Source organism: Nomascus leucogenys, chromosome 7b (genome assembly GCF_006542625.1).
Source record: "Nomascus leucogenys isolate Asia chromosome 7b, Asia_NLE_v1, whole genome shotgun sequence".
NCBI lineage: Eukaryota > Metazoa > Chordata > Mammalia > Primates > Hylobatidae > Nomascus > Nomascus leucogenys.
In genome coordinates this window covers 47,702,973-47,715,063 of record NC_044387.1, presented here as the reverse complement: position 1 = coordinate 47,715,063, position 12,091 = coordinate 47,702,973, and the positions used below count along the sequence as shown (strand labels likewise).

At 45.4% G+C, this 12,091-nt stretch overlaps 1 protein-coding gene across 1 annotated transcript in view; it reads right to left on the bottom strand.

Moving 5' to 3' along the window:
* The window catches only part of MAPK1 (mitogen-activated protein kinase 1), a 111,794-nt gene extending 99,931 nt beyond the window's left edge, over positions 1-11,863 (bottom strand). Inside the window, exon 1 of the mRNA XM_012508172.2 lies at positions 11,476-11,863. Coding sequence (XP_012363626.2) covers positions 11,476-11,597 — 122 coding nt within the window. The 5' untranslated portion in view covers positions 11,598-11,863. The remainder of the gene's footprint in view (positions 1-11,475) is intronic.
* Between the last annotated feature and the right edge of the window lie 228 nt (positions 11,864-12,091).

Here is a 12,091-nt window from a genome sequence, read left to right as displayed (position 1 = left end):
CAAAATGCAACCATCAAAATCATCAACGCTCATGTGTCAGATTATGACCAAAGGCCTCTAAGTCAGAATCCCGCCCAGGCGAAATGGTAGGGCAGCCACCTGTGGAGCCTCGGTTGGCCTCGGATAGCTGGTCCCCCTTCATTCACACCACATATCTGAGGACCAGATATGGAAAGCCTCTCATGCTGGAAAACTTGGCGCAGTAGAAAGGCAGCCACACTTTCGCCCGTCACACAATGCACATTCACGGGGGACCTGTGCTAAACCATTCACAGACAACCTGTTTCTGGGTCGGGGTTTTGTACACAGCAGAGCAGTCAGCTATTGACACAAGGGTTTGTAACAAAAAACAAAAAACAAAAAAAAGAAGGACAAACCAAAATAAAAAAGAAAATACCAAAAAAAAAGAAGTTAAAAAAAAAAGAAGATAAAAATAAAATCATTAACACAGATATACGACTACAATCTAATCTTCAGACCTCATTCTAGTTTTGCCAATCATGCCGATTCAGAATCATGAACCACATGGAGTTGCCATGTTTCTGTACACTTCTTTAGTGTGGAACAATTCCTCAGTGTTTTCTTGGTTCCATGATCTTGACTTAATTTTGAGGTTTACAGGCCAGTTATTTTGTAGAATATCCCTAAACTCGGGTTACCTTGATGTTGCCTCCTGAAGATTTGGATTATGCACGGAACACTTGACTGTCCCTATTCTAACGATATAAAGATGTTCCTTGACTTACTATGGACTTACATCCCAATAAACCCATCATAAATGGAAAACCTCATAAGGTGAAATGCTTTTTTTTTTTTTTGGAAAGTTTCTTGCTCTGTTGCCAGGCAGGAATGCGGTGACATGACGACGTCTCACCGTAGCCTTGACCACTCAGGTTCAAGTGATCCTCAGCCTCAGGCTCCCAAGTAGCTCGGACTATAGGCACATACCACCACACCTGGTTATTTTTTTTTTTTTTTAATTTTTAGTACCTTTAGTACAGACAAGGCCTCACTTTGTTGCCTAGATTGGTCTCAAACTCCTAAGCTCAAGGAATCTTCACACCTCGGCCTCCCAAAGTCCTGGGATTATAGGCATGAGCCCTGCGCCCAGCCTAGCTGAAAATACATTTAATACACCTAACCTACCAAACATCACAGCTTAGCTTAGCCTACCTGAAACGTGTTCAGAACACTTACATTAGCATACAGTTGGGCAAAATCATCTAACGCAAAGCCCATTTTATAATAAAAGTGTTGAATAACTCATATGATGTATGAAATACTATATTGAAAATGAAAAACAGAACAGTTGCATGGGTACTCGGAAGTAAGGTTTCTACTGAACGTGTATCACTTCCATACCATTGTAAAGTCATCTGACCACCAAGCCGAATATTTGTACTTCTGCACATGTTGCTTTACATAGAGACTGAGGCAAAGGGGGATTCACATCTTGTCAACCCTGTTTACTTCAAAGGAATAACAAAGCATTAACTAGGTACCAAGTGCTCAGCACTTCAACTATACTGTTTTATTCAATACTCATGACAATCCTTTGACCCCTTACTTGTGACTGGCAAGTTACCCAACTTTTGTTTCATTTTCCTCATCTGTAAAAACTGGAGAGTGATACACACTCCCTGGAGAATGGCAGGGAAAACAGTACCAAGAACTTTAATCTAACAAGTCAGAAATCAATGAGACTCCTTTTGACAACTCCCACCTTGCCCTTCAGACCTTCTGAGATATGCAGCTTTATTTAATAAATGACCCCACCTTGGGCCTCAGCTGACTAGACCAGAGGCAGACACTCTCCCAGGCTGGAAAGGCCAGGTGGAGTTAGCTGTTCTGTGCAGAATGATCTCCCTAACAGTGTTTTTACACATTCTATTCCACTTGGAATTCGATTCAGAGTATTCTCAGCCTCTGGTCATCAAAAAACCTGAAGACACACACCTTCAGGGAGCTAGGGCCAGCTCTCCTCTGCTGAGTGCATGGGGAAGTGACAAAAGAGAAAAGAGGGGGAAAAAAACCCAGCTGTTGAGAGATGTAGGGTACAAGAAGCTTTTGTAACTGTAAAGAGGGAGGGAGGTAGCTACGTTGGTCTATTTTCCAGTTCCTGGTTCCAACTATACCTAAAGCTTTAACTGCACTTTCTATCCTTGCAGTAATATGACAAAGGCCCCCAGATCTTAATCATAAACTTTTCATTTTCTATAATGCAGTCTCTACAAGATAGTGCCTAAAACACTCCAGCACTCTACCCTACCTTTTACCCAGCTAGCTCTAAGTCTTCCTTCAGGTCCCAGCTTAAACACCACTTCCTCCGGGAAACCTTTCCTGACTACTCAGAATATCTTAGCTTCACCTTTTATATCATCCAGTGGCACTCCACACCTCGCCACACTCATTGTTATTACTGCCCTGTTGGACTGTAAACACCAAAGAGTAAGAACAACTTTTGTTCACTACTTTGTTCCTACTGCCTAGCACATAATCCAGTACGTGTTTAAGAATATTAAATGAATGAAAATCAAGAAACTGGTAGAGGTAACTAGAAGGAATGGGAAGAAATCAACACTATTTCCTGATAAAAATTAAGTTGCTAGATGACAGAGCCTTTGGAGATAAAGAAAAAACAAAAACAAAAAACAAGGTACTTTAATCCTTTCTAGCCTCTTCTTCAGGTCTGTCTGAAATGGCATGATCATTTTATACTTTAGGGTTAATCCATTCAGGAACCCAGGCTGTAGGAAGTACGTTTCTAGGTAACTCGGTATAACAGAGAAAAGCCTATAGTAGTTAAAAGAAAAAAGGTCACAGGATTTGGGGTCTATATAAATCTCAATTTACATCTCAGTTCTGCAATATTACTTACTGGCTGTGAACCCTAAACGAGTTACCTGACACCCAGTTCCCTTATGTGTAAAGTGCAAAATATAATACCTCAAAGACAAGGATGACGGTCAGGTGTGGTGGCTCACACCTGTAATCCCAGCACTTTGGGAGGCCGAGGCGAATGGATCACGAGGTCAGGAGTTCAAGACCAGCCTGGGCAACACGGTGAAAGCCCATCTCTACTAAAAACTACAAAAAAAAAAAAAAAAAAAAAAAATTAGCCGGGCACAGTGGCAGGCGCCTGTAATCCCAGCTACTCAGGAGGCTGAGGCAGGAGAACTGCTTGAACCTGGGGGCAGAGGTTGCAGTGAGCCAAGATTGTGCCACTGCACTCCAGCCTGGGCGACAGAGTAAGACTCTGTCTCAAAAAAAAAAAAAAAAAAAAAAAAAAAAAAAAAAAAAAAAAAAAAAAGACAAGAATGAGAATGAAACTTAAACCAGCAAGGCAGGCTTGCAACTAACATTAGTCAGTTGATCATGGCATATCCCATGCAGACACCTGCTATCCAGCTCCTGCTGGCCATAGGTTCAAACCCCAGGGCCTGCCTTGAGTCTGAGAATCTGGGAGGGACCTTGGAGAGCATCCTGTGGGTTGCCCAACATCATTTTCAAAACAATCAAATCCTTTTTCCAAATGGAATCTTACCCTGCTAACCCTAATAGTTACTACCTATGTGAACTGAAGATGATAATGACTAAAAGGAAATTAAGAAAAAGAAAAAAGACTAAGGGCAGAGGAAGAAGGGAAAGGAGAGGGGAAGGAGGTAGATAAGAGCAAAGAATAGAAAAAACAGGGATTAGGGGAGAGAATGCTGTACGTGAAGTTTCCCTATTTGGGGTGAGGCCCCCTAAGAGAGGAGGAGGTTTGAAAACCACAGACAGATCCCAATCCTTTCATTTTGTAGCAGGGGAAACAGAAACACATAAATTTTGTTCAGCTGCCTATAGCTTTCTCCTCCTGTGGTTCTGCTCAGTTTCCAGACAGCCTGGGTAAGGTCTGAATCCTCCTGGAATCTCTCTTCTTCCTTCTGGTACAGTGTGGGCCATTTCAAAGCTCAGGCAGGCGGCCTTTCCTAGAGGGAGCAGAGGCAGCGTAGCTACTGGATGAGCTCCTACGCACCTTTCAGTGTGGGAGCCTCAAGAAGTGAAAGAAAAAAGCAAATCTAAAGGGGAGCAAAACAGCATCTCAGGATTAGGCAAGAGGGTGGGTGGAGTAGGCTGGAGGCAAGGAGCTCTGGATGTTTGTTGGGGAATCAGGTGTTTTTCAACTAATAGGTATATAAATTGTGAGCAAGGTGAGGAATAAATTACATGTAGTTTTTGGGAAAAGTCAACTTGAATTTATACAATCAAATAATGGGAATGGTGTAATGGTTATAGCTAACTACCAGGAATACATCACTAGGGATGCTATTAATATAAAAATCAATTTTGTTTTTTGAGTTATCCTTTTACTCTAAACTCTACTCAGAAACACTAGATTCTTCTGTTACTCATGTAAGCTGCTCTCCTTGCACCTTTGAGCTCCAAAAGTGTACAAGAGACTTCTTGATTAAAAGTTAAGTAAACAATGAGCAAGCAAAATTAAGAATCTCAATCAAGATCTCTGTCTCCAGGTCTAGAGTTTTTATATATGATATATATTATTGCTGTTCCTGCCTTTCAAACAGGTGGTACAAACACCCAGCAGAGATCCATGAAGAGAGTGCATTAACAGGAAGCAATAGGGCAAAGTTCATAGAGATGAGCTTTAGAGAAAAGCGGGACTTAAATAGAGCCTGATGTTTCTTGGGGCAGGCTGGGGTGCTGTACTATGGGCATCTTGGCAGGATGATTCTCCAGCGGAGGGAGTGTACCGTGCAATCCAGACCATTTAGCATGTCTGCCCTTGACATGCCTACTGAAGGCCACTAACACCCCCAATCAACGTGACAACACAACAAAAAGCCGCCCCCCCACCATACATTTCCAAATGCCTCTGTAGCAGGGAGGTAAAATCACCCCCACTGAGTACCACGAGATAAAGTAGGCACAATGCGGCCAGGTGCAATGGCTCACGCCTGTAATCCCAGCACTTTGGGAGGCCAAGGCGGGTGGATCACCTGAGGTCAGGAGTTTCAGACCAGCCTGGCCGACATGGAGAAATCCTGTCTCTACTAAAAATACCAAAATTAGCCAGGCGTGGTAGCACACACCTGTAATCCCAGTCACTCAGGAGGCTGAGGCAGAATTGCTTGAACCCAGGAGGCGAGGTTGCAGTGAGCCTCCAAGCAAAACTCTGTCTCAAAAAAAAAGAAAAAAAGAAAGAAAGAGAGCAGGCACAATGGGCAGAAAGCATAAGAGACAAAGTGGGGGCGGAACTGGACAGAAAGAGTGCCATCCTTTAATGACTCTGTCACCTACAAGATCAAGTCCAAAGTCCTTACCAAATAATGCCCTTCAGGATTTGGCCCTGCCTACCCCCAGCTATCTCAACTCCCACCTTCTTACTAAGGCACCCTACAGTCCAGCCATCCCAAGTAATTTGTGGTTTTTCTGACCTGATGCACTGTGTTCATGCTCTGTGCCTTTACATGCACACTTTGCTTTGCCTAGAAGGCACTTCTCAAGGCAAACTCCTACTCACACATCAACACCTAGCTCAGAAGTCTGGGAAGCCACAGAAAGACAGCCCCAAGTCACTCAGCTCTTCTCTTTCTCTCAGCACTTCACAAACTCCTGGATAGCACTGGTATCTTCTCTGTATTATTCCCCAATTCCATCCCATTATTTGGATGAAGAGTTCAATAAACATTTTCTGAGTAAATAACTCTACATGAAAAGTTTTAAAGGCTAAAAAGTGATACAAGCAAAGGCAGACAACAGATATTTCTTGTTACTGAAATAATCTATTTTCTCAACTCTGATCTTTGGTGGAGCACTACTTAGGAATCAGACAAACTGGGGTTGCTTCATCACTTCCTAGCTGTGTGTCATTGGGCAAGTTAACTAACCTCTGTGTGCTTCAAGTTTCTTCACTTGTGGGGTGAAAAACAAACAGAAGTTACCAATTTTGCTGTACAATTATATGGCTTAGCATTAACGTATGTAAAATACAAAACAGAGTGCTGAAAAAGTGGTGGTTCTACTAGTCTGCTATAATCACAATAACCTTAACAAGACAGGACACTGTACCATCAGGAATGTGATCACAATGAAATTTTAGGTGAAACCATCCCCCTTTTTTCTTTTATTCATTCAGCTTTCCCAAGTTAAACATCCCCGCTTGGCCGGGCGCGGTGGCTCAAGCCTGTAATCCCAGCACTTTGGGAGGCCGAGGCGGGCGGATCACGAGGTCAGGAGATCGAGACCATCCTGGCTAACAGGGTGAAACCCCGTCTCTACTAAAAATACAAAAAATTAGCCGGGCGTGTTGGCGGGCGCCTGTAGTCCCAGCTACTCGGGAGGCTGAGGCAGGAGAATGGCGTGAACCCCGGGAGGCGGAGCTTGCAGTGAGCCGAGATCGCGCCACTGCACTCCAGCCTGGGGGACAGAGCAAGACTCGTCTCAAAAAAAAAAAAAAAAAAAAAAAAAAAAAAAATCCCCGCTTAAAAAAACAAAAGAGGCCAGGCACAGTGGCTCACACTGTAATCCTAGCACTTTGGGAGGCTGAGGCAGGGGGATCACCTGAGGTCAGGGGTTTGAGACCAGCCTGGCCAACATGGCAATACCCCATCGCTACTAAAAATATAAAATTAGCCGGGTGTGGTGGCACACACCTGTAATCCCACCTACTCGGGAGGCTGAGGCAAGAGAATCACTTGAACCTAGGAGGCAGAGGCTGTAGTGAGCCGAGATTGTGCAACTGCACTCCAGCCTGGGCGACAGAACAAGACTCTGTCTCAAAAAAAAAAAAAAAAAAAAAAAAAAAAAAAAAAAGAGCTGAGAGTCAACAAATATAATGGCTTGTCAGCTGCATTCTGTTTCCCTTCTATAGTACTCAATACCAATCCCTTAATGAGTACCATCTCCCTTGGCTCCTTTGATAACGTGCACTCTCAGTTCTTTGGTCTCTCTGGCCACATTTCCTGTCCTCTTCCATAACTTGACCTTTATTGACACAGTAAAGGCAGGCATTCCTTTGGCTTAGTTCTCAGATGTCTTATCCACTCTTAAGGCTTCAATTAATATCTCTATGAAGATGACCCCATGAGCTCTCTTGTCGCATTCAGAAACAGCATTTCGAACACAATTTATCCAAAATAGACACTTGCTATCTTAGTCTAAGATGACCAAGAATACTAAGAGTGTTTCAATCTCTCCTCCTCTCCTTCCTCCCCGTCTACACTGTTCTCTTATACATCTGACCAGTCAGCAGCTCCCTCTTCCTTTGCCAGTTACCTGGTTGGTTCATCTGTTCTACTTCAGTGGTTCTTAATGTTTCTGGGATAATGGACTCCTTTGAAAATCTATCAAATGCTATGTATTTTTTAACCAAAACGATAAATATAGAAAACATATAATTGCAATTTCTTTTTTTTTTTTTTTTTTGAGACCGAGTCTTTCTGTCACCCAGGCTGGAGTACAGTGGCGCGATTTTGGCTCACTGCAAGCTCTGCCTCCCGGGTTCATGCCATTCTCCTGCCTCAGCCTCCCCAGCAGCTGGGACTACAGGCACATGCCGCCACGCCCAGCTACTTTTTTTTTTTTTTTTTTGTATTTTTAGTAGAGACAGGGTTTCACCATGTTAGCCAGGATGGTCTCAATCTCCTAACCTCATGATCCGCCCGCCTGGGCCTCCCAAAGTGCTAGGATTATAGGCATGAGCCACCGCGCCTGGCCATGATTGCAATTTCACCTAACCAATGACCCAAACAAGAATCCGGTCATCCACTCAAGATTTTAACTACCATTTACACAAATTTTCATCTCCAGCTCCTGCTCCCCTCTTACAAATTTTAAGATGGCTTCTGGATATAGCCTGAATGGCCTACAGGCATTACAAACTTAACAAGTTCAAACCAGAACTATTTCCCCCTGACAAATCTGCTCTGCCTAACAGTATTCCTTTACTTGGATAATGGCACCAGCATCTCCCAGGCTCCCAACCTAGAAGCCTCAGAATGAACAACCGCCCACAGCCAATCAACCAGCAAGCCTTGTTCTATCTCAGAAATCCCTCCAAATCCAAATCCCACCTCTCTTGGTCTCTTACCCTTTAAGGTCTCATAATCCTTTGATTCCACCCAGACTTGCCATGATTAAAAGTCTTTTTACCACTCTTCCCACAAGGGTCCCTGTTACTATTTCTGTCAATACAAAACTTCTCACCTCCACCTGCTACCTTCCGCTGCCACTTTATTACTGCACCTCTAGGTGGTTAGGCTTTCCTAATTTATTCCTCCACTCCAGTTCTTCTTCCTTCATTCCCACTAGTGTTGATTTGTCTTCCCAAAAAATTTCAAAATTGACCATGTATGACTGTCTCTTTCAAAAAAAGGCCGGGCACGGTGGCTCAAGCCTGTAATCACAGCACTTTGGGAGGCTGAGGTCAGGGGGACCACCTGAGGTCAGGAGTTTGAGACCATCTTGGCCAACACGGCAAAACCCCATCTCTACAAAAATACAAAAAAAATTAGCTGAGCATGGTGGCATGCGCCTGTAGTCCCAGCTACTCAGGAGGCTGAGGCAGGAGAATCGCTTGAACATAGGAGGCAGACGTTGCAGTGAGTCGAGATCATGCCACTGCACTACAGCCTAGGCGACAAGAGTGAGACTCCATCTCAAAAAAAAAATTAAATAAATAAATAAATAAAAAGATGCTTCCTCCACTGAACAAATATACAGTCAAACTTAGTTTTGCCTTTGGAGTCCTCTACAGTTTGCCACCTAAGTACATTTCCAAGATTAGATTCCACAGCTCAAGCTGTCACTTGCTCCTATTATCTGCATATCAAAATCACACCCACTCTTAAAGGCCCAACTCAAACCCCACTCTTCATCTTTACGTCCTCTACATAATTAGGAAAGGACTCTAAACAAAATAGTCACAATTCCTAATGAACTGATAAGGAAACGGGGGGGGGGGGTAAATCTAAAAAATGGCTAGAAATCCATAAATCCTTCTGGAAGTATTTTTTAAAAGATCACCATTCAAATATTAGTGAATATTTCAACAAGCCCGCCATAAACCCAGCACTGTTAGCCAATATTTATTAAATGCTAATAATGTGCAATGGAGAAGGTTAATAGCAGGGTATGTCATCAACCTGATAAAAGGCTATAATCTGGATCTTGGATTCAAATTCCAATTATATTTGTATTTCACTTAGGAAAGGAAAATCACAAAAAGAGGAGTTAGCATCTCAAATGGAGAGTCAGAAGGTCAAACAAGCCTACAGCAGTGACAGAAGTAGTTCCCACATCTAAACAACTTCAGACTAGTAAAAACCTTATCAGACAGGAGAAATCTTATCAGATGGGGTTATCTTTTCAACTGACATGTCCTAAACGTAAAACACTTTTTTCAGTCCACATTTTAGATAAGCTAATCTTGTTAAAAGGGCCAAAGGATGTGATGGGAAATTCTGAGCCTCTCATAATGAGACATGTTCACTGGCACACTTCCCAGTGAGTGCAACAGCAATGAGATGTATGGTGGAGAAATGATGCTACTGGCAATACTTTCTCTCCATTACTTTTTAGGGCCTTATTTCTTTTAGGCTCGACCTAATTTAAATTCTGTCTGGGCTCCTAAGCCTGTGAGTTCATATTAATTTTCACAGTTGTATTCAGCATTTTGCTCCCAAAGAAAGTGAAAACATTAAAGATTCAATTAAAGTCTCTTTAAAAAGAATTTTAACTAATCTTTCTATCTAGCTACAATACTTGGTAAAACATGCCTTCTATGGCATTTCTAAAATTATGATGATTGAAATTTGAATACATTTCCGAAACAGATTTACATTTACTTTTTAACAGTAAGATACAGAAAACTCTGCAAGTATTAATTACACTAAGGAACGCAGAGTGTTTTCCTAAAAACAGCTGAAAAGAGCTGTAGTGTGTCTAGTAGAATCTCAGTCTACAATCTTAAGAATAACTCTAGTTCTATGACCTCAAGAATTGGCTTCACCTCGAATACTTTCTCACCTGAAAAAAGGAGTAACACCATCTTTTCCTCCCTCAACGTGGCTGTTCAAATAAAATGAAATAATATATGTAGCACACTACCTGCCACGAAGGGCTCAAAAAATTATTAGTTCACTTTCTTCAGTCAACACAAAAGACACATTCACAAGACTCAGATTTCAGGAAATCTATCTCCACAAGTCTTCACCAGCACAAAATGCTACCGCTAGTTTGCTCTAATAAAAACAATACCGTCAGCCGGGCGCAGTGGCTCACGCCTGTAATCCCAGCACTTTGGGAGGCCGAGGCGGGGATCACGAGGTCAACAGATCGAGACCACCCTGGCCAACATGGTGAAACCCTGTCTCTACTAAAAAATACAAAAATGAGCTGGGGCGGTGGCGCGCGCCTGTAGTCCCAGCTACTCGGGAGGCTGAGGAAGGAGAATCGCTTGAACCCAGGAGGTGGAGGTTGAAGTGAACCGAGATCGCGCCACTGCACTTCAGCCTGGAGACAGAGCGAGACCCCGTCTCAAAAAAACAAAACAAAAACAAAACTATCATTTCACTTTTCTAAGGGACCTGAATCAAGATGAGGGAGTCTACACGTGATTCTGCAAGAACTCCATTAAGGCTGCATACATAATGACCACTAAATCATTAACAGGAGTCCATAGCAATTGGGCTAAAACATCTGGGAGCATTTATGCTGGTAAAAGAGCTCACTTGGGGGCTAAAAAAAAAGTCAAATTAGGCCCAACTCTAAATGGATCTTTAATAAATCAAGAGAGTAATGTTTATCCTTCCTGAAACGCCAGCAGTACGATATTAAAATCCACTTAAAAGTAAAAACTTCAAGACGGAAATATTCCACCAACATTGGCGTCAGTAATCCATTTTAGAAAGCCTGCGCGGAGACCACCATTAGCACCGCTGAGGATGTTTAATGAAAGCGGTTGGCTGCAAACAGAGGCGAGGAGAGAAAAACGATTATTTCGGTGTTCTGCACACACGCGGAGGCGAACCGCTTTCAGGACCTCAGCAGCCACCGCCGCCAACACCGACAAGCATCTGATGGAATTCCCGGTTTTACAACCGAAGTCCCAAAGAAGGCCATGATACTAGCAAATTGAGAGGTGGGGACGCTTCCGTTGCCTTCCCCAGGGTCCAGACTTTAAAGGCCGCCCTGCGCCTGGGGCCAAGGGTCCACTAGTCCCGGCCTACGCCCCCCCGCGCCACTCCCTGCGCCCCTTTCCGAGCGACCGCCGGTCCGGGAAGGGCGAGACCAACACCACCTAAACCTCAACCGGCCCGGGGCCGCGCCCGAGCCCTGGCGCGCGGACCGCGGTGAAGTCCGGGTTCGAGGTCGCCGCGGCGCCTGAGGCCGAGGCGCGGGCGAGGCCGGGGCTGCGTCCGCTGCGGCCCCGGGCGGTGGGGGGGCTGGGCGTGGCCAGTCGCGGACACTCACCACACCATGCCGTAGGCGCCCTCGCCGATGTACGAGAGGTTGGTGTAGCGCGGCCCCACGTCGAACACCTGCCCGCGGACCATCTCCGGGCCCGCGCCCGCCGCCGCCGCCGCCGCCGCCATGTTGGCTGCCGGGCCGCCGCCGCCTCCGCCGCGCTGAGCTCGACGCTCGGCGGCCGCCGCTCAGCTCTTGTAGCCCCTCCCGAAGGGACTGCGCCGCCGCCGGTGCAGCCACCGACGCTGAACGGGAGGAGGAAGGAAGACGCCGAGCGGGAGAGCTGAAGAGCCGACAGCCACTCGGACCGATTGCCTGCCTGCCTGCCAGACTGACGGGCGGGCCGGCGGGCGGGCGGGCGGGCGGAGGGAGGGGCGCGCGCCGAGGAGGGTGCCGGGGCGGGGACAAGCAACGTGCGTGCGAATTGGTTCCTTGAGGCTGGGGGCGGGGCCGCGCGGGCCGGCGGAAGCGGCGGGCTCCGGGAGGGGCACTGCGGCGGCGTTGACTGAGGGGGCGCCACCGGGCGCGGTCACGTGCATTCGCGGGGGCGTCGGCGCGGGACGCGTCTCTTGAGACACCCAGGGAGACAGACGTGGGGCAGAACCCATGGGCTGAAGTGAGA